General features: G+C 36.6%; 1 protein-coding gene across 18 annotated transcripts in view; it reads left to right on the top strand.

The window, feature by feature from the left end:
• KDM6A (lysine demethylase 6A) overlaps positions 1-27,712 on the top strand; it is a 232,189-nt gene that overhangs the window by 144,241 nt on the left and 60,236 nt on the right. For all 18 annotated transcript variants that reach the window (XM_050775561.1, XM_050775562.1, XM_050775563.1 and 15 more), the window contains exons 7-9: positions 12,360-12,414; positions 15,071-15,105; positions 26,473-26,566. In XM_050775561.1, the coding sequence (XP_050631518.1) occupies positions 12,360-12,414; positions 15,071-15,105; positions 26,473-26,566 (184 nt within the window). The remainder of the gene's footprint in view (positions 1-12,359; positions 12,415-15,070; positions 15,106-26,472; positions 26,567-27,712) is intronic.

The following is a 27,712-nucleotide window of genomic DNA, read 5'->3' on the forward strand; positions in this document are numbered from 1 at the left end:
TGTGACTACCCATGTATCAGTACAGTGATACCTTAAGTAATTCTAAAGATGCAAAATTCCATTTAAATGAAGGTGGCCATATTTAAAATCTCCTTTAATCAAGGGAAACAGTGTTTCATGGCTGATTGAAAGTGTTCTACTTATGCTTGGTGGGAACATTCCTGCATACCATTTTTATTTGTCCAGGTAGAAAGTCTAAAAAGTCAAGTCATGGTGTTTTTAGCAAAATTGCCTTAAGTGAGGGCAGCCTTCTTTTGGGGGGACTTTTACCTTTAACGAGTCCATGATATTTCTCATCCCTAGAGTGTGAAGGTTTCGTTTGATTTTTATCTCATCCTGACGTTGACTTTTTCAGCCCTCTCTCTAGTATTCCTTACCTATTTTAAGAAGAATTTGGGCATGAACATTTTTAGTCAAAGAGGAAGAGGTATTTTAGTTTATTACTAAAGTGCTTAGCATTCAGAATAAATGAAGGTAGGAATAGAAGGAATGATATCCCCCTTTAGGTGGTTTTCCATTTTTCTAATACTTCACCTTCATCTGGATAAATGTGGAACCTCTGATGACTTTTTCACAACATTAAGCTGTTTTCTAGCACAGTGTGTTGGTATAGATACTTTTTAGGCTGTAACCTCAGGAACTCCAACTCAAATTTGTTAAAATAATTAAAAATATGCTCGCATGTGAAGTCTAGCCTTCAGGATTGGTTGATTCAACTGATACAAGGTTTCATCAAGGATTCATTTTCTTCTCAGTTTTGTATTGGCTTTTTCTAAAGGCTGGTTGCTCTCTTTGATATAAGATGGTTGCCAGGTGCAATCAAAGTGAAATGCATCCGTTTTCATATCTCATATAAAAAGATGTTATAGGGCAGTGGCTTAGGTGCTTAGTGTAATGCTGGCATGTAAGTGCATAGTAAACGATGATGATCATTTCATGTAGGAGAAAGATCCTGGTTGCCTATTGATCTCTTCAAAAATACTTCACCTTGCATCTTATTGCCCAGAAATAGGCCACATGGCCATTCCTAATTGATTTCTTATCAAAGGAGATGTGGTTGCTCTTAGACCAGTTATGCCTAGTCTTTGAGCAGTGTTCAAATCTGTAAGTAGTTGTTATCCAATGGAGGGATAGGTTGGGTAAAAAGGATATTTTGGTATGGGGAGTGGTGTGAACAATCTGTCCATTACAGATCAGATCTTCTCTACCCCATTTCCTTTCCCTCCGCCCAAGTATGTATAATACTTTTTGAATGGTAAACTAGTTAAATACAGCGTATTTTCATAATAGATTCCTTTTTTTTCACCCACACATGAAATAAATTGTAGGGCCTCCTGTTTTGTTTCTGTCACTGGTGATAACTTTCTCACAAAATGTGTCTCTGAAATTCTGTGTTGGTGCCGTGTAAACAGCTCTTAGAGCAAACAAACTTGGTTTTCAAAACTTTGACCCTGCCACATATCTTTGTGACCTTGGGTAAATTTCTGACTTTTGATTTTCTCTGTGTTTGAAGAACTAGAATAATTATGGCCACCCACATGATTGATATAAAGATGAATATATGTATGTATTTGTTTTTATTTTCATATCACTAGTTTTGGGGGAACAGGTGGTGTTTGGTTGCATGGTAAAGTTCTTTAGTGGTGATTTCTGTGACTTTGGTGCACCCATCACCTGAGCCGTGTGTACTGTACCCAATGTGCAGTCTTTTATCCCTCACCCTCTTGCCCCTCTTCCCCCTGAGTCCCCAAAGTCCATTATCTCATTCCACGCCTTTGCATTGTCGTAGTTTAGCTCCCACTTCTAAGTGAGAACATGTGATGTTTGGTTTTCCATTCCTGAGTTACTTCACTTAGAATAATGGTCTCCAACTTCATCCAGATTGCTGCGAATGCCATTATTTCCTTCCTTTTTGGCTGAGTAGTGTTCCATGGTGTATATACCACATTTTCTTTATCCACTCAGTGGTTTATGGGCATTTGGGCTGGTTCCATATTTTTGCAATTGCAAATTGTGCTGCTATAAACGTGTGTGCAAGTGTCTTCTTTATATAATGACTTCTTTTCCTCTGGATAGATATCCAGTAGTGGGATTTCTGGGTCAAATGGTAGTTCTGCTTTTAGTTCTTTAAGGAACCACCACACTGTTTTTCATAGTGGTTGTACTAGTTTACATTCCCACCAGCAGTGTAAAAGTGTTCCCTTTTCACCACATCCCTGCCAACATCTGTTATTTTTTGATTTTTAAATCATGGCCATTCTTGCAGGAGTAAGGTGGTATCGCATTGTGATTTTGATTTGCATTTCCCTGCTCATTAGGGCTGTTGAGCATTTTTTCCTGTTTGTTGGCCATTTGTATATCTTCTTTTGAGAATTCTCAATTCATGTCCTTTGCCCACTTTTCGATGGGATTATTTGTTTTGTTTTTTTTTTCTTTCTGATTTGTTTGAGTTTGTCGGATGCCTAGTTTGCAAACATTTTCTCCCACTCTATTGGTTATCTGATTACTCTGCTGATTATTTCTTTTTCGTGCAGAAGCTCTTTAGTTTAATTAGGTCCCATCTACTTACCTTTGTTTTTGTTGCATTTGCTTTTGGATTCTTGGTCATGAACTCTTTGCCTAATGTCTGGAAGAGTTTTTCTGATGTTATCTTCTAGAATTTATATCTTACAAATGAATTGTTTCAGCCCTTCTTTAGTCTCAGTTATCTATCATGTAAAACAACCATAATTTGGGGCCAGCAGAGATACTGTTGGAGAAATAAATTTTCCTGTCTTAGAACTTAATCCTTGTATTTTTGTCCCTCTGCCCATCCTCAGAAATGCGAAGCTAATGCCCAGCAAACTTGATACTCATATGGCGTTATTTTTACGTTAAATTGACCAATAAAGATTTTATGTGTTTAGTGAGCAGTAGAGGTACCAATTCTTAATTTGTGAACTAGTTTAATATTATCTAAACCAGAGTCCATTTCAGGGTGACAGGTATTTTGTTGTTTTTCTTCTCTGCTTCAGCTAATATCCCCCCAAGCTGGGTTTGGTTGCCTAGTTAATGCCATACAGTTAATTCAGGGTTTGTTTTGTTTTTGTTTTTGTTTTGTTTTTGAGACAGAGTCTTACTCTGTTGCCCAGGCTGGAGTACTGTGGTGTGATCTTGGCTCACTGCAACCTCCGCCTCCCAGATTCAAGCAATTCTTCAGTCTCAGCCTCCCGAGTAGCTGGGACTACTGGCATGTACCACCATGCCCAGCTAATTTTTGTATTTTTAATAGAGACGGGATTTCACCATATTGGTCAGGCTGGTCTCGAACCTCTGACCTCAGGTAATCCGCCTTCCTCAGCCTCCCAAAGTGCTGGGATTACAGGTAGAAGCCACCATGCCCAGCCTAATTCAGGATTTTTATTTCATTATCCTTTAATGATATTATTGACAGTTACTTATTTTCAGTATATATTTGAAGCAGTGTGCTACCATAACTTCAACAAAAGGATATTACTGTTGACAAATAGTTATATATAATGCCCCTAATTATATAATGCCCCTAATTTTCACATCCTGGCAGACTATTAAAATTATTTCCTTCATGTGAAGAGTAAGATACAATGACACCCTTATTCTTCAGTCATTAAATACATTTCATTAAATACATCTATTTCATGAAGCTTATATAGGAAATTTCCCTAATGTTTACATGTTTAAATATTCCTAAAATATGTCAACTTAGAACTTTTTTGGGATTTTAAAGGTAGGCAACTAAAGAGGGTGCCTTTTTTATGGAAACCTGTAGATCATTGGCTGAGATACCAATATAAGTCCCCTTTTATAATTTGGTATTTGGGTATGGTAAGTGCTGATTGAAGGAGTTAATGTGAAAGGGATGGGAAGATGAGAATTATGAAAACAGTAAATGTTTCAAAGGAAATGGGTTGAACTCAAATGAGACTTGTGTGTTAGCTTGCCATTTTACCGGGTGTTGGTGTTTGTTAAATGAGTAGATAAATAAAATGGAAGAGGCTATAAAATGAGAAAATGCCTACTTATAGAACAGGCTGAAAAATTTGAAGAAAAGAAAAAAAGCTGGTTTGATTCATCATCACTTAACAGAATTTTTTTCTATACAGACACTGCAGTTTTTTCCAGATGGCTCAGTTCACCAATTCATTCAGTATGTTTCCCATCTTATTATACTCGACATGAAACTTCTGAGTGAAGTAGCAGTTCCACTGTCTTTGTACCATACTCTTCTTTAGGAACTACTTCATTTCCAGGTGTCTCATTTGATCTTCTACCCTGTATAAACTCAGGAATTTTATTGTAATTTTTTTGATGCCAAGATATTTAGGCAGAAGGAATACATGAAGACATGATCATCTATATGTACCTCCTTTTAGAAACCACTTTTGAAATCTGAAATGCCTCCTGTCTTTTATTATTTTATTCATGTAGAATGCACAGATCATTTGTTTCATATAATTAAAATATTGTGGGCCGGGCACAGTGGCTCACGTCTGTAATCCCAGCACTTTGAGAGGCCGAGGCGGGTGGGTCACCTGAGGTCAGGAGTTGGTGAACAGCCTGGCCAATATGGAGAAACCCTGTCTCTACTGAAAAAAAAAAAAAAAAAAATTTTAGCCGGGTGTGGTGGTGCGCCTGTAGTCTATGGGCAACATAGTGACACACACACACACACACACACACACCATAGTGTGAGACACACACACCTGCACCATCTCTTAAAGAAAAAAGAAAGTTGCTATTATTTCTCCGTACTTGCTCTGCCCTATTTCCTTTATGATGCTCAATAGCTCTCACCTCTTTCAACTGGCATTTTGAAAATTTTAATCTTGAGTGGTTTGATTTGAGAGAAAGAATGGAGGAAGGCATCTCACTCATATGACTCAGTTTTCTTAGGGGATTAGAAAAGTCCTATCCTCTCCCCACCCCCCAACAGCTTGGAATAATTGGTGGTAGTTATAAAACTGTAAGATTTGGTGTTTATCCTGAGATTTGGCTTAGAACATGGGACCAGGAAGGGAAAGAAATTCTTCAAGAAAGGATCTGCATAGTGTTGGCTTATCATGGAAGCTGCATTTGTAGAATCTTCATAGATTTCATAGGAATTGGTTGGGATATAAAAATGGTGAGGCCTAATCATTATGTTTTGGTACTTTTTTGGTACTTTTTTTTTTTGAGACGGAGTTCACTCTTGTTGCCCAGGCTGGAGTGCAATGGTACGATCTCAGCTCACTGCAACCTCTGCCTCCCGGGTTCAAGCAATTCTCCTCTCTCAGCCTCCTGAGTAGCTGAGATTACAGGAGCATGCCACCACAGCCGGCTGATTTTTGTATTTTTAGTAGAGATGGGGTTTCATCGTATTGGTCAGGCTGGTCTTGAACTCCTGATCTCAGGTGATCCGCCTGCCTTGGCCTCCCAAAGTGCTGATTGGCCCCCCCGCCCAAAGTGCTGGGATTACAGGCGTGAGCCACCACGCCTGGCCTGTACTTTTTATTTAATGGTTTTCTTACTGGAGTAACAGCAACATCACTAAGTTTAGGGCCAAATCCACAAATTAATATCATTTTTCGTTGCTACCATATTTAACATTTAAAATGCTTCACTGAAGCAATTCTTAATACATACTGTTTTTGGATAAACCACCAGGCAGATACCAAAAAATATTAGCATACTATTCTGGTTGTCTTAAGAAAAGAAGAACATTCTTTTTTAGTATTAGTTACACTGTGTATTTCTTCCTTCGGTATAACTGTTGGTTCTTTATACATAAAATTCATATAGTCAGATTTTGCTTGGCTTTTTATGGTTAGCAGTAGATTGGATTATGATTGAGGAAACTGCAAGCCAGTTTATTTTCTTTGATTTAAATCTTCCTTTTCCTTTTAGTCATTGACAGTACAACTCAGTTTCACCTGAGTGTAACATCACTGTTCCTTTTGGCAGAGGATGGTCATTGCTGTTTATTTTGTTTTCTATTTTTTCTCACTTGTAGAAAAAAATCATCCTTTCCCTGTTCTTTTCTCTTCCTACTACTCATCAGCTTGTACTTTACCAATTTCCTAGATAATAGTTTCTGATATGAGGCAACCTCCTAATTTATTTTTCTGGCCACTTAATAATGCTTTCTCTATTTCTCTCTGCCTGCCCAATTTTGTTTTTCTGTTTGATATTATTTCTGCCCTGAGTTCTATAGCATGCCTTCAAGTGTGAATTAGTAAAAGCAGCCAAAATACTTCAATACCTGCAGAATACTTGTTTGAAAAGTACATGACTGCTCATATATGTGCAGTAGCACCATTCTTTCTCTTTGAAACTGAGGAGTTAAGGTGATTCCAGGTTCCCTGTGTTACAATTTTCTCTCTTCTAGTATATTTTTAACTACAGAAGTCATTTCTAATTAAAAAGCGATTTCTGGTGCTATCTTACAACAATTTAAGGGCGTTACAGATATTTGGTCTTCAAAGGCAGCTTTGTGTAGCAGTCACTGTATTGTCACATTTAAAAAAAGGTTGTTTGGCTGGGCGCAGTGGCTCATGCCTGTAATCCCAGCACTTTGGGAGGCCAAGGCGGGTGGATCGCCTGAGTTCAGCAGTTTGAGACTTGCTTGGCCAACATGATGAAACCCCATCTCTACTAAAAATATAAAAAATTAGCCAGCATGGTGGCGGGTGTCTGTAATCCCAGCTACTTGGGAGGCTGAGGCAGGAGAAATCGCTTGACTTGGGAGGCGGAGGTTAAAGTGAGCCAAGATCGAGCCGTTGCCCTCAGCCTGGGCAACAAGAGCGAAACTCCATCTAATAAATACATACATACATACATACATATAAAATTTAGCCGAGCGTGCTGACATGTGTCAGTAATCCCAGCTACTCTGGAGGCGGAGACACGAGTCACTTGAACTGGGGAGGTCGAGGTTGCGCCACTGCACTGCAGCCTGGGTGAGAGAGTGAGATTGTCTCAAAAAAAAAAAAAAAAAAAAAAAAAAAAAAAAAAGGTTGTGTTTTAAAAGGATATTCTACAGTGCAAATTTTTGCAATATCCCCCTTTATAAACTATGTATCATGTTCACCTTGTATTAGTAATTTGTGTACATATCAGTCTCACTCTAATATGAATACAAATTGCTTACTGGATAGAAATACCTTGGAAATTAAGTTGACTTATATTCTGATCATTTTGTGTACATAGATTAGATGCAAACTAGGACCAGTTTTTAAAAATTTCTAGTCAGTTGCATACCTATACTTTTATAAAGTATGATAGAAATGAAGAGTTGGAAGACTAGGTAGGATACAGCTGCAGGAAGAAAGATGAGCAAGAGCTGTAAGATAAATGGTTGCTCTTAGGATGGATGGGGGCAAGGTAATGAATGTATCCTAGAGATCTTAAAGAGATTTATTAACTGACTTGATGTGGGAAGAAATTCCCCATTTACGGGCTCAGACCACTTTACTGTGTTAAAAAGTAGGGGATAAATAAAGTAGCAGCCGGTTTTGGGTTTAGGAGGTGAAAAGGCGCTGAATGGAGATAAGTCATTTGGGAGTAAATTGATTTGGAGGTACCTGAGGAATATCAGATATTCATGTACACAGATAGAAATCGAGCCAAAAAGAAGAGCTGGAACTAAGATTTTGAACGTCTTCAGTATACAGTGTGTTTTGTCTTGCTTTTTTTTTGTTGTTGTTGTTGTTGTTAAATTTTTAGAAGAGACCGGCTGGTAAACTTCAAAAAAGAAGCCTCTTTTTTGAGTGAAGATCATTAGGATTTGTTAGCTATTAGCAAGTTATTGGTATGCAGTAGATTCCCTCCTGGAAACAGTTGTAATAACCTTGTATTACAAAGAAAATCAGAACTGAATTTTGAGGGCTTTGGGAGAACCTCAGTCAGATCATCTTGACCAGGAACATGGCTCACAAGCCCCACCAAAACTTAACCATTTTCAGTTCTGTATCTTATTTTAGAGACCACATTTTTAAAGTAAGTACCATGACATCCTAAGGCATTTCCCTATTCTTACCCATAGACTATTCATTTTAGGAATCAAGTTTGTTGGTTTCAAATTATACTTTTATTTTATTTTGTAATATTAATTTTATTTTTTTGAGATGAAATCTCACTGTGTTGCCCATGCTGGAGTGCAGTGGCGTGATCTTGGGTCACTGCAACCTTGGCTTCCTGGTTCAAGCGATTCTCATGCCTCAGCCACCTGAGGTGTGTGCCACCACACTCTGCTAATTTTTGTATTTTTAGTAGAGACTGGGTTTTGCCATGTTGGCCTGGCTGGTCTCAAACTTTTGGCCTCAAGTGATCTCCCCGCCTTCCCCTCCCGAAGTGCTGAGATTATAGGTGTGAGCCACCATGCCCCACCCTAAATTCATAATTTTAGAAATGTGGCAATCTGTAACAATGAATAAGAAAAAAATGATTTATCTTTGACATGCAACAGTACCTGGCACACCTTTCCTTTTCTCACTTAAATGGTCATTATAACCCTGTTTTATAATGCTCTATAAAAATAACTTCAGTGGTTTCCTCAGCCTGAAGCAACTCATTTCTTACTTTCCTCCTCTATATCTTTTTGGATTCTCTTATGGAGTTGTCTTTTCTGTGTATTCTCAGAGCAGGTTAAAATTTTAAAAATCCTATTAAGGCATTAATTTCAGTGAACATCGTATTCTGTAGGTGAATAGCCATAGAGGCATGCCTGGCATAAGATAAAAGCTGGTAAAAGCTGGTTGCCAGCGTGTGAGTCCTAAAATGCCATGTGTCTACCTTAATTGGAAATAGACAGCAGTATCAACTATACATACCTTGTTTATGTAGTCTGAAATAAAGGTTTCTGGGGCAAGCACATAATTTAAAAACTTCAAAATAGAGTAGTGTGGTTTAACTCTGTATATTAGAATAACTTGTATAAGCTTTTTTCTGGTTTGCAGGTTGTTGCCAACAACCCACTGAATCAGAACATTCTAGATTGGTACTGGAATCCAAACATTGCTCCAAATTAATTACTTATAACTAAATACATAATTTGTCAATTGCAAAAAGTTATCCCGTTGCTTGTTTTCGGGATTGGGAATACAGTTGAAGGGTTTTACAAGTGAAAAGATTCATGAGATAACCAGACTATATACACCTAGAAATAAAACAATTTAAAGGGAAATAAAGTCTTGAAACTCAAGTTTTATGTGTTAATTACATGAATATAGATTTCTCCCCCCCAATAGAAATAAAGTTCGTTGGCTGTATTAGGCAAAATACTCTAACATTATTTTGAAATATTGAACACGTTGAAGGCTTTTAAAACAAAAGGTGACTTTGGTGATAAAGATGTCAACAGAAATGGTAATGAATCAAACCTTGCGTTAAATTGGACCAGAAGTGCTCCATAAAAAGGAAATCTCTATAACATTAAAAAAAAAAAGTCATAAGTAAATCTTCTTGCTTGGAAACTAATTTTCTGTAGACTGCTTTCCGCCTTCAGGTTTGTATATAGTCTTTGAACTGCAGAGGCCTCTTCTGCATAATAATTATTTCACACAGCAGTAGCCAGTTTCAGCACTGCAGTGTTTCAGTGAGAGGCACAGATGTTTCCTAGCTGCCTCTGTTGGTTGCAGGGAAGGATGCTGGATATTTTACCATGATATTTTCAGGTTTGTGGGCTGGTTATCATAATTGATAGTCCTTTATACTGGTGTATATGTTAATAGGTACATCTATTTTGCATCTGGTTTAGGTCCTGGAAATGAGGCTTTGTGGTCATGTTATCCCCACCCCAGTTCTTCATCTCTCTTAAGAGTGCTGAATGGTGTATCAGTGTTTTTCTTCATGTAGAATGGTGTTAGTTTCTTATGAACACTTAGTAATTATTCTGTAAGTTCTTTCATTCTCATAGTGGATGTTTTTGAATGTGTATTCATTTGTGGGTTTTTTTTGTTTTTGCTTTTTGAAACAGATTCTCGTTTTTTCCCCCACAGGCGCCCGCCACCATGCCGGCTAATTTTTGTATTTTTAGTAGAGATGGGGTTTTACCATGTTGGCCAGGCTGGTCTCGAACTCCTAACCTTAGGTGATCTGCCTGCCTCGGCCTCCCAAAGTGCTGGGATTACAAGCGTGAGCTACTGTGCCCAACCAATGTGTATTCTCTTGCTGAGTAATTTTCCTATGTTTGGAAATGTTTGGTATCTCATAGTGTTGTGGGTTTGAAATAGTGCATCAGTAACTTAATTGCTGCTTTTTAAGATTGTTTAATAATTACACAAAGCATGGTCAAGAAATACTCCTGCCAGGTTTCATTGCAGAATCTTGAATTACTGATAGATGAAATGTAGGCTAGGCTTTTTGAATTCTACATCTCTATTCTTCCTTGTGGGGTTTCAGCGAAATAGTAAAACTAAAATATTGCCATATTGAAGGCTGTTTCTTCTCATTTCAGTTTGTATCCTTTGATGGCTCAGTTAGGAATCTATCTAAATATTAATTTATGCTTACAGGACAAATTAGACTTAGAGATGTAGTACAGTCTGAAAATGTGTGACTACTCTTCTGCTCTTTTTGTCTAGAGGAAGGCAATTGATTATAAAGCATGCTTTGCTTTCATAGTACTCAAACGTTTTAAAATAGTCTGTTTTCTATTGCTGTGGTAGCACACTAAACGGATGTTTGAAGACGTAGTCTGCTTAGTAGGCCAAGGGAAAATAAAAGCAGTTTTCAAAGTGTTCACATGTTAGAATTTTTTCATTCAGTCAACCATGGCAAATGATTTTTCACTTTTGTTTTGTTGACCATTGCATCCCTAGTGTCTGCATTGTCCTTAGGGCATTATAGGCTCTTGATAAATACTTGTTAGATAAATTAAACATTTAACATTTAAGGGTCACAGTCATTTGTTAGTAATTTACCCATTCAGAAGATGTAATCAGCTTTAAGTTTTAAGAATACTACAAGTGTTGGCTGGCCTAATTATGCATGCACATCAGAGACTTTTTTTTTTTTGAGATGGAATCTCTGTCGCCCAGGTTGGAGTGGAGTAGCACGCTCTCGGCTCACTGCAATCTCCGCCTCCCGGGTTCAAGGAATTCTCCTGCCTCAGCCTCCTGAGCAGCTGGGACTACAGGCGCTCACCACCATGAACGGCTAATTTTTATTTTTAGTAGAGATGGGGTTTCAGCATATTGGTCAGGCTGGTCTTGAACTCCTGACCTCAGGTGATCCACCCACCTCGGCCTCCCAAAGTGCTGGGATTACAGGCGTGAGCCACCGTGCCTGGCCAAGAGACATTCTTGAATGAATACATTAATAATAGCCAGTGCTCATACCAAATGATGTTTTCTAATTTTTCCTTCCTTGTGACTTTTGGGTAGCCAACATCAGTAACTCTTTAGATTTTTGGATTGTAGATAGGAATGAATTTATTGTGGTCATTTTTTTAATGCTTTCCACTTTGTTAATTACTTTTAATGCTAAAAATTTGTAGAGGCTCAGAAAATTTGAATATACATTTGTAGAAATGTTATTTAGAAGAGTTTAAAGAGATTTACTCATCTTTAACTTAGATTTTATACCAACTCTGTTACTTGTTTGTCTTAATTTATCTACCTTGTTTAATGTTGATACACTAGATATTAAATGTCACCCAGTGTTCTTGATAATATGCATTCCTAAAAATTAGTGTTATGCATTGATGTTAATGTGCTTATATGATATTATTACAAGTGGATACTATATTAGTGGTTTATTGTTGACTGGAAAATTTTACAAATTCTATACATATATTGTCACATTGTAAAAGGACGGTTATATTTGGTAGATGAACTTGGACACAGGCTATTTTAAAAGGCACTTAAATACAGTGATTATTGAAAGATCAGTAAAGAGGGAAAGTTTTACCCTCTATGACAATTCTCATAGTAATTTTTTTGTTGCAGAAGTCCATGTCTCATTTTGAGATAAGCAGTGGTGTTCTGACAATACCATCAGACTTCTACTTGGATTTTTAAAACTAATGATATGTTCTCTATTTAAACAGTTGTATAACACTTCCTGTTTACTTGATTTAAAACTCTTCACCTTTTTCATATAAATAAAAGTATAGATAGGATAACTTGATAAAATTAATTCTTCTTCAAATTCTCTATTCTCAGCTTTCTCAAGAAAATAACCCCACAGCATGTCAGTTGTCAGCAGTAAATGTTCAAAGTATTTCTAGTTAGTAGGCTAGTGTATTTTATTTGCACAGCATGTATTTATTATTATTTTAGACCTTACATACCTGAAAAGTATCTTAAGATGCTTTTATGTGACTCTAAATTGAGTGCATTAACTTTCTCACTCTCCTCTTGCAGCATTTTCAGTTAGCTTTGGTTGACTGTAATCCCTGCACTTTGTCCAATGCTGAAAGTAAGTATTATTAAGTACTGTAGTTTTCTACATGTATTCAGATCACTTCATGGCAAATAAAAATAATGTTAGTGATAAATTCTGTGCAATTTTTTCTTTTAGAATTGTTTAATGTAACTGTATTGGTTGCCATGGCTACTTACACAAATGGAACCTGCAAGACCAGATATTGTGAACAGCCTGTGTCTAAAATAGATAGGCCAGTGAAGTGAGTTGTTGAATTAAAAGTATCTTCACTAATGAACAAGATTGATTTTTTTCTGTTGTGTATTATATTGCAGATGACTTGGTAGGATTAAAAACAGATTTTGCTGGTCTTTGGGGAAACATCTGAGTATATAAAGATTCTTATCTGATAGCTTACTGATTCCTACTGTGGGATAAAAATTACTGGTAATTATGAAGACATTTGTGACTTTTATGATAGTTTTATGTATCATTTAGAAAGTTTGAGTTGACATTTTTCAATTAATTAGAAAAGAATGCATTTATGAAGCATGTTCTAACGAAGTATTTTTTTCCAAACAATTATTTTCTACTTCTATGTAAGTGTCTTTTCAAAAGCAGACTGGGTCGATTATATGTTTATCGATATGCATTTAGGTGTATTTACTTAATATACGCTAGAGTATCCAGTAAAAAGTTTTAAAAATATTCACTGATGCTGAATTTCTTAAAAAACCTCTTACTTGAAAAATAAATTATTATTATTATTATTATTATTGTTTTGAGACAGAGTCTCGCTCTGTCGCCCAGGCTGGAGTGCAGTGGCGTGATTTCAGCTCACTGCAAGCTCCAACTCCCCAGGGTTCACACCATTCTCCTGCCTCAGCCTCCCATGTAGCTGGACTACAGGCGCTTGCCACCACACCCAGCGAATTTTTTGTATTTTTAGTAGACACGGGGTTTCACCATGTTAGCCAGGATAGTCTCGTCTCCTGACCTCGTGATCCACCCACCTCGACCTCCCAAAGTGCTGGGATTACAGGCGTGAGCCACCGCACCCGGCCGAAAAATAAAATTTTTAATTGGTATAAGAAAAATCGAGCAATTAATGACAGTTTCAGTCCTACAAAGGATTCGTGTTTTAAAAAGTCAGTATTTTGCTTTAAGTTACTTTTTTGTTTTTGTTTTTTGTTTCATTTTGAGACGGGGTCTTTCTCTGCCACTTATGCTGGAATGCAGTGGTGCCAGAGTAGCTCAACTGCAGCCTCGAACTCCTGCACTCAAGTGATCTTCCTGCCTTAGCCTCCTGTAAATCACTTAAAAGAGTATAGAGAGATATTAGTGAAAAGTAGTCTTAGTCTTTAGAAATGCCCTAGGAATTTGTTGAATCAGCGAAAACCCTGTAGAATTTTCAGTATAACATGGATTTAGAAATAGTATGGATTAAATCATCATTTAAGCCAGATGAATTACGTCATACTTTTACTAAAGGTAATTTCCTGTGAAAATTCAAAGGATTTTTATTTTCTTAAATGAAATTCAGGATCCGATACTGATTAGGGTGTTTGTAGAATAAATGGTAGAAAAATAACATGCAGCAATATTTTATAGTTTCTAAGATAAGGTTCGATATGAACAAATTGAGTCATTGGTTTAGTAATTTATGAAGTTTCAATTTATACGTTTTTCTTAATTACATATCCAGGCTGTATAAACCATCTAGAATATATAGATGCTTAAAATTCTTTTCAAATTAGTTTATAAGAAAACAACTGATTATCCTTTAATTCATTATGGTCTAGTACCTAAAAGGTAACTTTGGTAAGTCAGTTGAGTGATAATTTTTTAGGGATGTCACATAAATATCAAACTAAATATTTTGGTAAATCCTCGTTTTATTCTACTCTGTTTAAATCTCAGTTGTAGATCATTACTCTTGAGAGAAAAATGTCTGCATAGGTAGGATGAGTGCCACATGGCAGAAAACTGCTGAATTTGAAACAGTTTGAACCATCATGAGTGCTACAAGGTGGTTGATCACTCAAATGGGAGAGCATGTTTTCTATTTAGAGACTTTAGGCTATTACAGTTTAGTTGATTTGGATAGTTTACTTTAGACAGTCTACTTGATTACTTGATAACTATGATAATGCCTGATGTCACAATAAATGTAGAGTACCTACTTTGAGCCACTGTTACTCTTCAACACCAGGCTCCTTATTGTCTTTGTAAAACTTATTTCTCTTTGAATTTTTTATGTCATCACTGATTTGTACTTTGGTTTTAATATTTTTTAATTAAATATTGATTTTACTTTTGTTTGACTTGGGATTCAGGTTTTAAATACTGTGTTTTGAAATGTATAGATTATAAAGGTTTTCTCTATTTGCTTAATGTTGCCATTTTGAACTTTGTAAAACATATTCACTTGCTATAGATTTAATGCTAATTTTAATAATTACATTGACAGAAATTTCATTTGATAATGACCAACAATGAATACATGTGGTTTCTTATCATGATTATGTTCTTTCGTGTGTTTGTTTGTATGGTCTATTTTAGTAAAAGCAAATAAAAGTTATGTTTTTCTATTACTTAAATCTATATAGTGTAGACTGTGATAATGTTTGATGTTTTGTTATTCTTACTTAATTTGCCCCAAATTCTGCTGTACTATTACTGATTTTTTATTTTGCCTCATCCTTTGCAGTTCAATTTCACATTGCCCACTTATATGAAACCCAGGTAAGTATTTTAACTTACTCTATTTAAAACAAAAGCAAACAAAAATCATCACTCCTATCATGCTTTACTGAAATCAGAAATGTACAGATAATTTAATGGAGTTCTGGGCATTACTTCTTAGGTAAATTTTGTATTTTATACTCATTAAATGTGATCAAGATGCTGCTTAGTAAAACAGTTATTCCAAGGAGTGTTTGCTGTGTACAAATAAATTCCATTTAATATTTTCCTTTAAACTTGATCCATTTGCGGCTGGGCGCGGTAGCTCACGCCTGTAATCTCACTGCTTCAGGAAGCCGAGGCGGGCAGATCACTTGAGGCCAGGAGTTTGAGACCAGCCTGGCCAACATGATGAAACCTCATCTTTACTAAAAATATAAAAAATTAGCGGGGCATGGTGGCAAGTGCCGGTAATCCCAGCTACTTGGGAGGCTGAGACACAAGAATTGCTTCAACCTGGGAGATGGAGGTTGCAGCAAGCTGAGATCTTGCCACTGCACTCCAGCCTGGGCAACAGAGTGAGACTCTGTCTCAAGAAAAAAAGAAACAACTGAACTTGATGTAGATCATTTGCAAGCTCAAATGGCTATATTTAAGATTTATCTTATTCTTGATGCCAAATACCTTGCTTTTCAGAATGTTTATAGATGGTTGTTGTAATGCATTGTTTTTTTAAAAAATTCTTTTGCTTTTTCTTAAGACTGAAGTAACTCTTCTATGTGTCATTATTGGAAAAGCATCAAGAGTCACCTCCGGATGTCCTTGCCATTAATTTCATGGCTCCTTTACTTTAAAAAACTTTTAAATTTTAGAACATCTTGGTTTTGCGTGTGTTGATTAATATACAGTCAAGACTGATACATCTTGATTTTGCTTAGTTGTATGATAAAAGTATAACACATTCGGTGGGGGGTGTTGGAGGCAAGGGGAGGGAGAGCATTAGGACAAACACCTAATGCATGTGGGAAAAACCTAGATGATGGGGTTGATAGGTGTAGCAAACCACCATGGTACATGTGTGTATACCTATGTAACAAAGCTGCACAGTCTGCACATGTATCCCAGAGCTTAAAGTAAAATAAATAAAAATATAACACATTCATTTTAGGCAGTGGTATGGAAAATCAGGAATAAATTTGCATGAGACTCAAAATTAGGTCATCATAGTTTACATAATTTTATTTTATTTTATTTTATTTTTTTAGACGAAGTCTTGCTCTGTCACCCAGGCTGGAGTGTAGTGGCGTGATCTTGGCTCACTGCAACCTCCACCTCCCAGGTCCAAGCAGTTCTCCTGCCTCAGCCTCCCAAGTATCTGGGATTACAGGCGCCCACCACCACGCCCAGCTAATTTTGTGTATTTTTAGTAGAGACGGGGTTTCACCATGTTGGCCAGGCTGGTCTCGAACTCCCGACCTCAGGTGATCCACCTGCCTCGGCCTCCCAAAGTGCTGGGATTACAGGCGTGAGCCACCGCGCCCAGCCGACATAAATTTTTTACAGCTTTTTAGGAAACAAATACTGTTGTTGTTTTTTTTAATGCCTACATAAATTATAAGGTCTGTTTTGATGTTTTGGCCCAAGTATTACAATAAGGCATATATGTGCCATGCAGAGTTCATACCCACCAGATACAAGATCCTGCTACATCCCATTATTTATATTGTTATAGGATGTAATCAGATAGTTTGAGATCATTTATGTTGGTGGTTCCCAGACCCAGCTCTGTGGCAGAATTATCTGGGAAGCTTTATAAATCAGAGCTGTCATGGGGAGCTTTAAAAAATTAGCATCAGATTTCTGGGTACCTCAACCCACCCAACCCCCCTTTGCCTCCCCATCCCCCCTCTGCCTCCCCATCCCCACTCTGCCCCCCCATCCCCGCTCTGCCCCATACTCTAGTTTTTCTAGTTCTCTCTGAGATCACTGGTCTGTCATTAGCTAAAGAAGCAGAAGTTTTTTTAACCTTTATTTTTAACGAGTATTTTTGCTGGAGATGGAATTCTGTTTATCTGACTGCTTTGAAATTCACAATACATTGTCTTTTGGCTCTCGTTGTTTCTGATGTGAAGTTGTCTGTTGGTCTTACTATTTAATCCCGTGAAGGTAGTGTGGGCACAGGGCCCTCCTCCCATTGATTCATTTGATAAATTTTAATACTGATTCAGATTAAACAAAACAAAAGAATAAACTCATGGCAAACAGTACATAATTGTTAGGTGACAGGAGGATGACACTGTAAACATATGAAAGGATTAAAAAAACCCTACTCCAGTGATTATAATATGAATTTTCATTTTCAAGTGAAAAATTAAGAGAAGCAAGATGGCCTGCTTACCTACATATTAAAAGTTAGTTTTTATATAGTTCCACCAATTTTTACCAATGGACCCTATTTATGAATATGGATTTAGGAAATTTAAGTGACATGTATTTAATGGCTACTGCTGGGCAAAAAGTAGTTCAAGGGAAGTTTCTCTACTTCTCTACATAGGAAGAAGTCTTCCCCACTAATAAATGAAGAAGTATCATTTCATAATCCCCGAGGGCCCTCTCCCCACATTACCTTCACAGGATTAAATCCTAAGATCATAATTAAGACTAAAGTTATGGAATACCACTTTACCTAGAATTGTGTTAAAGAAATGTTAGCAAGTACAATGGGTTTGTGGTATTGAGCTTATAATGTTTGGAAGCAAAAACGTCTTGGCCGAGTGCGGTGGCTCATGCCTGTAATCCCAGCACTTTGGGAGGCGAAGGTGGGTGGATCACTTGAGCTCAAGAGTTTGAGACCAGTCTGGGCAACATGGTGAAATCCCATCTCTACCAAAAATACAAAACTTAGTGGGATGTGGTGGTGCACGCCTGTAGTCCCAGCTGCTTGGGAGACTGAGGTGGAAGGATCTCTTGAGCCTGGGAGGTGGAGGTTGCAGTGATCTGAGATCTCACCACTGTGCTCCAGCCTGGGTGACAAAGCGATACCCCATCTCAAACAAAAAGGAAAAACAAAAGAGGTCTTTTGTAGGATTAAAAAAATATATTATTAAATTTAGTAATAGGCATTTGGGTTTAATTTTAATGAGATCTCATCCCCTAACCCTGTATTTTTATCTTTTATGGTCTTATAGACAAGCTGTTAATATTTTATTAGATTAAAAAATAGATTGGCCAGGTGTGGTGGCTCACACCTGTAATCCCAGCGTTTTGGGAGGCCGAGGCAGGTGGATCACTTGAAGCCCAGAGTTCAAGACTAGCCTGGGGAACATGACGAAACCCTGTTTCTACTAAAAATAAAAAAATTAGCTGAGTGTGGTAGCATGTGTCTGTAATCCCAGCTACTTGGGTGGCTGAGGCAGGAGAATCGCTTGAACCTGGGGAGGCGGAGGTTGCAGTGAGCCGAGGTGGCACCACTGCACGCCAGCCTGGATGACAGAGTGAGACTGTTTAAAGAAAGAAAAAAAAATGATTCTCATAGGTTTCTATGTATATTGTCATACCATCTATAAATAAAGATAACTTTGCTTCTCTGTACATGTGCCTCACAATGATGTTTTGATTAACAAAGGATCACATATATGATGGTGGTCCCATAGGATTATAATAGCGTATTTTTACTGTACTTTTTCTGTTTTTTTTAACTGTACCTTTTCTATGTTTACATACTTACCATTGTATTGTAATTGTCTTTAGTATTCTGTATTGTAACATGCTGTACAGGTTTGTAGCCAGAAGCAAGAGGCTATACCGTATAGCTTAGATGTGTAGTAGGCAATGCCATCTAGGTTTGTGTAAGTATACTCTGATGTTTGCACAACGATGAAATTGTTAAGTGATGCATGACTGTATAATGTCATATCTCCAAATATATTGTCAATTATTCTTGAACATTTATATTGATGAATTAATTTACCTTCCCTGTTTTATTAGCTGGGACCTCCAGATCATTTTTTTCTACAGTAATAATAGTATTAACTGGGCTTCTTTTCTTTTTCTTGAGTTTAGTGAAATAATTTGAGCAGTTCACCATCTTAATTCTTATAGCCTTTAAAGTTTCAAGATAGAGGATTTCTCCCTTTCCATCCTGTTACTAAAATGTTAGTTATTTTTGAGTAGATAATCCAAAATGAGAAGTTTTGAAAGAATACACAGTGAAGTATCCTCTTCCTTCCACTTCCCCAGGCATCTACTCCCCTCCCTAAAGCCATCAGTGTTACCAGTGGTTTTTAAATCCTTCCAGAGAAACTCAGTGTATATATAAGCAAGTCCACATATGTTTGCATGTATATTTCTTGTATTTAATTTTATTCAAATGATAGCCAATAATGTATGTTCTCTTCTGACCTTGCTTTAAATTTTAACTTAATATTGTGTCTTGGAAATCATTCCATATCAGTATGTGTAGAGCTGCATCATATCCCTTTACATATAGATGTACTGTTAACTAATTTACTCCTCTTTGAGGAATAATTACAAATAATGTTGTTTTGAATAACACTGTTTATAATGTTTCATTTTTAACACTTTTCTGTCAAGCATTAATATATTAACAAAACACTATAGACTTATCTTTGTTATTATACTATATAGCAAAATAATATATAGATAAGTGCTATAATACTTATCTATATTAGACGTCTATAATATAGATAAGTATTTTACACGAATCCAAGAACTCTAAATAAAGAAAAAAATTCCAGCTGATACATAGGTATGTGATAAATATGTAGGGTTTATTTCATGAATACATAGGATTTTACCATTTTAACCAATTTTAAGTGTACAACTCACTGACATTAAGTAAATTTGTATTGTTGTGCAGCTGTCACCACCATTCATCACTAAAACTATTTCATCATCTCAAAGTATCCATTAGGTAATAATTCCCCGTTACCACCTTCACTGGGCTCCTAGCAACCACTATTCTACTTTCTGTCTGTGTGAGTTGACCACTCTAGGTATCTCATAAAAGTGGAATCTGCCAGGTGTGGTGTCTCATGCCTGTAATCCCAACACTTTGTGAGGCCGCGGGGTGGATCATTTGAGGCCACAAGTTCAAGACCAGGCTGGCCAACATGGTGAAACTCCGCTTGTACTAAAAATACAAAAATTAGCCGGGCATGGTGGCAAGCGCCTGTAGTCCCAGCTACTCGGGATACTGAGGCAGGAGAATCGCTTGAACCCAGGAGGTGGAGGTTGCAGTGAGCCAAGATCCCGCCACTGCATTCCAGCCTGGGTGACAGAGCAAGACTGTGTCTCAAAAAAAAAAAAAAAAGTGGAATCATACAATATTTGTGCTTCTGCATCTGACTTATTTCACTTAGCATAATGTCTGTATCGTTTGTATATGTTGTAGCCTGTGTCAGAATTCCATTCCTTTTTAAGACTGAATAATATTCCATTGTATGGATACACCACATTTTGTTTATCCATTTCATCTGTTGATGGACACTTGGTTTGCTTCCAGTTTTTGTCTGTTGTGAATAGTGCTGCTTGACTATGGGTGTGTATATAAGTTGTTAGAGTTCTTGCTTTCAGTTCTTTTTGCAATATACCCAGAAGTGGAATTGCTGGATCATGTGGTAATTCTATGTTTAATTTTTTGAGAAACAGTCATACTGTTTTTCCTTTGTGTTTTGAAGCAAGTATTATATCCGAACCTAATAAAAGACAGTATAATAAGAGAATCAATATACAGATTGGTATCATGATGAATATTGGTGTAAAAATGCTAATAAAATATTAGCAAACAATACCTTATCTCATTAAAAAAACACAACAATATACTATGACCAAGTGTCATTCATTTCAGGAATGCAAGGTTGACTGAATCTTAGGAAATCTATTGATATTGCAATAATAGAGCTAGAGGTGAAGTCAAATCATTATCACCATAGATTCTGAAAAAATCTTTGATAAATTCAATACCCATTTCTAATAAAAACACTCTTATACATAGGAATTGCAGGTTACTTTCTTATCATGATAAAATACATATGCTTTAGTTTCAAAGTCAGAATTTTACTTAAGGCAAAATTCTAGAGACCTTTTTACTAGAATCAGGAGCAAGGTGAAGATACCTACTATTTCCATTAGTCCTCGGTATTATACTACAGGTATTAGCCAGTGTAGTTAGATAAGAGAGAGCAGTAAGTTATAGGCACAAATTTACATACAGAATTAATAAGCTTCAACAACAGTAGTCAGAACATAACAGGAAAAAATTATATTTAGTGTGTTCAGCAAAGTATATTAAATACTTAGGAATAAACTTAAGAGAGGGACTGTGACTCAGCGGTATAAAGATGTTGATTCTCCTTAGTGTAACAGAAACATCAATACAAAAATACCAACAAACTTTTGTTAGGAGTTAGCTAAGTTGATATGGAAAAACATGCAAAAATTGCTAGGATAAAACAGGGGTGGGAGGATTGTATGGGATATACTAACCCAATAAAACCTGTATAATTAAAAATGTGGTACTGGCATGTGAATAGACAGATCAGCGAAATATCCTAGAAAGCCCAGGAGTAGACCCAAGTACATGTAGAAACTGAGTATATGATAAAGGTATTGTTCTTAAATTCTTAGGGCCTGTAATGTCCATCCCATAAATATAATGTTCTTGACTCTTCCTTTTGTAAATCTATTCTGGCAGTCTCTTTTATTGGTGGTGGTGGTGGTGGTGGTTTGGAGTGTCTAGTTCATTTATACTTAATTTGATTATTGATATGGTTGGATAAAGTTAGCTGTCATTCCTATTGTATCCTTTGTATTGTATTGTTTTGCTCTGGTTGCTTTTAAAAGGTCTTTCTCTTTATATTTGGTTTTCAAAAATTTGACTTCAATGTGCTCAGATTTTTTTTTTCTTTATAATTATACTAATAGTATTTTAAGTCTGGGGTTTGATATATTTTATCAGTTTTGGAAAATTCTCAGCCATTGATTTGTCAAATATTTTTTCTGCTCCACCGTTTTTCTCTTCTTGGACTCCAATTACATGTATGGTAGACTATATGCTATTGCCTCAAACATCTTAGATGCCTTCTTTTTTTTTTTTTTTTTTTTTTTTTTTTTTACTTTTGTATGTATGTGTGTGTGTTTTTTTTCCACTTCAGTCTGTATGCTTTCTAGTGACATGTTTTCAAATGCACTGATTTCTTTTTTTTTTTTTTTTTAATATACTTTCCAATCTGCTATTCAGTCCATATAGTGATTTTCTTTTTTAAATTTCAGATTAACATTTTTTAGTTCTGGAATTTCCTTTTGTTTCTCTTTCTGGAGTATGATTTTTTGTACATTAATTCATTAGGATTATGTTTTTCTTTTTGTCAACGTTGTTCAAATATCTGCCTTTTTTTGGGGGGGGGGCGGGGACAGTATCTGGCTCTGTTGCCCAGGCTGGAGTGCAGTGGTATAATTTCGACTCAACACAACCTCTGCCTCCCAGGTTCAAGCGATTCTTGTGCCTCAGCCTTCCGAGTAGCTGGGACTACAGGCACGTGCCACCACACCCAGCCTAAATATCTGCTTTAAAATTATCTACAGGGCTAGGCGCGGTGGCTGTTGCCTGTAATTCCAGCACTTTGAGAGGCCAAGGCTGGCGGATCACCTAAGGTCAGGAGTTCGAGACCAGCCTGGACAACATGGCGAGATCCCCATCTCTACTAAAAATACAAAAAATTAGCCGAACGTGGTGGCACGCCTGTAATCCTAGCTGCTTGGGAGACTGAGGCAGGAGAATTGCTTGAACCCAGGAGGCAGAGGTTGCGGTGAGCCAAGATTGTGCCACTGCACTCCAGCCTGGGCGACACAGTGAGAGTGCGTCTCAAAAAAATAAAAATAAAAAACTACAAATTTCACCATCTGAGTAATTTCACAGTTGGTTTTCATTTTCTTTTCTTTTGAATATAGGTAAAATTTTCCTGATCTTCATAAATTTAATATTTTTTATCCTGCATATCATGAATAATACATTGTAGAGATTGACTATATTTTTCTGAAGATTGATATATTTTTGCTTCATTAGCCAGTCAATTCACACTCTAAACTTTGTCACCCTTGTAATGGCAGCAACTGAAATCTCTTTCTAGTTCTTTTAGGCTGCTCATTATCTGTTCTGTTTATGCATAATTCAGCAGTTAGAGCTTTGGGCAGAGTATTATGTGTGGAATTTGGTGTTTCCACTCTGTCTCCTGACTGGGATTTCTCCCCTTGCTTCCAACTCTTATGGTAGCCTCAAAATCTGTCCTATGATTCTTCAGGGTAGTAAGACTGCCATTTCTATTTGAGTTCTAGCCAGCCAAGTACCAGTTGAAGCCTGCCTTCAGGTGAAAATCCAAGAAAAAGGGGGTTACTTATCTAGTGCCATTTCCTTCCTTTAAGTGTGAACTTTTCCTTTGGTTTTGCCTGATTTTGGTTTCTCTCCAGTACCATCTGGTAGTTGACTTTTATATTTTATCCAGAATGTGAAGCTGTGTGTGGAATGCCACTCCAAATATTGTCAGAGGCAAAACTTCTACTCAACACTATTAAAGATAAATTCATGTTACTTTTTTACACATCATTTATAATTCCTATTTAATGTTCTATAAGCATCCATCATATTTTGTTTCCACTTGTCTAGTGGCGTAAACTTAGATTGCCCCCCAACTTCTCCATATTGCAAGCAGTACTGTTCAGATCATTACCTGTGGAAAGGCTTCCTTGGCATACATATTCCAAGAGTAAGATTGCTGAATTGTAGGATATTTGTATTCCTAATTTTTTGAGTAAATCCCCTTCCACCAGGACATGAGTGTTCTGCTTTACTCACATCCCTACAATACTTGGAATTACTCAAATTTATGTTTTCCAGTCTTAAAGGTAGAAGATGTTATGTCATTTAAACTTGTATGTTCTGATTTCTAGAGGAGTATAGTTTTTTACATTTTTTTTCACCTTTTATGTGTTGGGTTACTTATGTCCATTGCCTGTTTTTCTGCCTATGCTTTTTGAGTCAGATCTTTGCTCTTCTTTATGATTTGTGTTTTTTTGATCATGTCCAATAAATTCTCTCCCATCTCAAGGAAATGTTCTGCTACATTTTCTTCTCTTTATACTTTTACCTTTCATATTCAGGTCTTTAATGCAGTTGCTGGTTTTGTTTTATATGGTATGAGGTAGAAATCTAACTTCATATTTCCAAATATGATGCTACCATTTTTTCAAGTATGTCATTGTTTTTATTACAGTGCTGGGAGGTATATTTTAACATTTGTTAAGATAATTCAGGAAGGTGGTTTTCCTAAAATTTACGTCAGATCACATTACTTGAAATCATTCAGTGGTTCTCCATTGTTTTAGGATACAATCAGTAGTCTTTAAATAGATTAGGGAGGTCTTTGTGAAGTAATCTTTGCATTTTCTGTCCAGCCTGCTAGTACTCTAAACTTAATATGTGCTCGTTTTTCCTCTGAGAAGTATTATAATGTTACACACAGCACAATATGCTTAATTTGTTTTTTCTGTATATATTTTTCACTACTGTGTAGTCTTAGCAGTTCCTGTTATGTATTAGGTGTTTAACAAATATTTATCAATTGAAGGAATTGAATAACTTGACCCTTATCCTTGGCCTAACTATTTAATTAACTTTTTTAGACCAGATGAGTGTTCGGGGGGAACCAGTTTAGCTGATAAGTAAAAGTTGATTTAATAACTCCGGATTGCTTGGCGCGCTGGCTCACACCTGTAATCCCAACACTTTGGGAAGCCAAGGCGGGCGAATCACCTGAGGTTGGGAAACATGGAGAAACCCCGTCTCTACTAAAAATACAAAAGTAGCCGGGCGTGGTGGCGCATGCCTGTAATCCCAGCTACTCGGGAGGCTGAAGCAGGAGAATTCACTTGAACCCGGGAGGTGGAGGTTGCAGTGAGCTCAGATTGTGCCATTGCACTCCAACCTGGGCAGCAAGAGCGACACTCCGTCTCAAAAAAACAAACGGAAAAACCCCTGATCATCTCAATGGACAGTTCTCTCAAATCTTCCTTATGATAGTGGTGTGTGTGTGTGTGTGTGTGTGTGTGTAGTTCCTTAATTGTTTCCATCATTAGGATAACCCTGTAGGTAGCAAGATTGGATGTTAGCTCTTGTTTTATTGCTTCAGTTGTTTATTGATGTTGAATCATAGTTTAAGTGACTTGCCTGAGGTTCATACAGCTAGTTTTGTATTTCTACCTACTTTTTTTAAAAAAATTTGTTTGCTCAGGCAGTTATATACTGGTAATGATACGAATAAAAGCCACTTCAATCCATTGTTCTGCCAAGTATGTTTTACAGGTAATATTTATGAGCCTTTCTTTTGTTAGTTTTTTCCTTTTGTTTTGGGGGAGTTGTCTTAAGGTTTATAACTGTAGCAATAAAGAGTTTTAGTTATATCAGTACTCTTGAGAACTGTGGCTAAATGGTTTCATTTAGACATTTGCCTGTGAAATCCTAAGTCTTGCAAACATTGTTAGGCTGTAACTATCAGAGTTTTGATGTCCTTAAAATTATATTCGTTATAAATATTTTTAAAGGATATTTTATATACACCAGAAACTGTATCTTTAAAACTTAGATTTTTAATTACTTTTGTACTTCTTTAGATTTTGTCTACAGCATTTTTTATATGTGCTTTATTTATTTATTTATTTAGACACGGAGTCTCGCTCTGTTGCCCAGGCTGGAGTGCAGTGGTGCAATCTCTGCTCACCGCAACCTCCGCCTCCCGGGTTCAAGCGATTCTCCTGCCTCAGCTTCCCGAGTAGCTGGGACTGCATGTGCCTGCCACCATGCCTGGGTAATTTTTGTATTTTTAGTAGAGACGTGGCTTCACTATGTTGGCCAGGCTGGTCTTGAACTCCTGACCTCGTGATTCGCCTGCCTCGGCCTCCCAAAGTGTTGGGATTACAGGCGTGAGCCACCACGCCCGGCCTGACATGTGCTCTATTTATTGAGTTGCTTGGGAGCTCAGTGTTTCTAGGCGGACAGATTATGCACTTGGAGGTAGAATACGTCTCTTGATTCATTAATGTTATTAAATAAAATTGAGACTACTTATGTTATTAAATTTGAGATGATGATATTGGCATTTGGAAAATTCTTAAAAGTCGTATTTTAGTGATACTTTGTTATAGTGAATGTCAGTTTTACTGGTGTTAGGTACTCTGGAACAAGGCTTGTTACTCAGCTGTCTAATGTTAAACATTCGATAATGAAATCAGCACTTTTTTCTTTTAGTTTTTAAAAATATGCTAAAACATCAGTATTGTATAATTCTTTATATATGAAGTAGTTCTTTAAAGATTATGTTAATTTTTCTCCAAATCTCTTTTTCTGCTCTTTAGAGGAAATATCATTCTGCAAAAGAAGCTTATGAACAACTTTTGCAGACAGAGAATCTTTCTGCACAAGTAAAAGCAACTGTCTTACAACAGTTAGGTATGTAATAGTATACATTTAGTGTATTATAAATGCTTCTCTTTATGTTTTTTACATGTTGAGTATGGCAAATATGTGGCTCATATATTCTATTCTTTTGCTCAGAGTTGATAAAATTATTCTGAACCCAGCATATTTCTATTCTCTGCCTAGCATTGTCCTTCCCACAGTCTGTCTCAGTATAATTCTTTAGTATAGCTGGTCCTTTTAAATTATCAAAATTACTCCCTAGTATTTAACCCAAGGAGGATTCAATACTTTCTTTGTGCCAGATATATGCTTAAGCACTTAATGAAGTTGTGATTTATCTAATGTCACTCAATGGTTGGTGAGCTTGCTTTCATAGCTTTATCAGTTACAATGACTATAAAGCAATTTATCTAAGAACTGTAGAGCGTCTAACACTGTGAGCATGCAGTTCTATTCTAATGTGTAACATGAGGGAATCTGTTCGTTTGGATGTCATGTGTAGCTATCACCAAAAAGATAGTGAAAGAACTCCCCAGCCTTTAATTTTGTTGCTTAATTATTGAGTCATGTTTCTTGTTTGTATTTGATATTTGGGTTGTTTTTTCAGTTTTGTTTTTGGTCTGGGAAAATCATTTATTCTTAATTTTTAGCCAACATTGTAGCAATATGAATGTTTTCATAATGTAACTGTTTTTTATATAGTTTTAAAGTCACTTAAGCTTAGATTTTATCATTTATCTTTAGATAATATATATAAAAATTTAATAATTATAAATCACTGAATAAAAACAAATATTTTGACACTTTTATAACTCTTAAAAGTATAGACAACTCGAGTAAAATCCTAATGGATAAAATTACAGACAAAACTCAGGCTTTATTATGAAGGCAATATTTGTTTTTTCATTTATCAAATACTTTATAGTTTGTTTGCTTATTTATTTTAGACAGAGTCTCGCTCTGTCCCCCAGGCTGGAATATAGTGTCGTGATCATAACTCACTGCAGCCTGAAACTCCTCAGGTCAGGTGATCCTCCCACCTCAGCCTCCCGAGTAGCTAGGGCTACAGGCGCATGCCACCACGCCTGGCTGATTTAAAAATTTCTTTTGTAAAGACAAGGTCTCTCTCTATGTTGCCCAGGGTGGTCTCAAACTCCTGGCATCAAGTGGTCCTTC

Source organism: Macaca thibetana, chromosome X (genome assembly GCF_024542745.1).
Source record: "Macaca thibetana thibetana isolate TM-01 chromosome X, ASM2454274v1, whole genome shotgun sequence".
Taxonomy (NCBI): Eukaryota; Metazoa; Chordata; class Mammalia; order Primates; family Cercopithecidae; genus Macaca; species Macaca thibetana.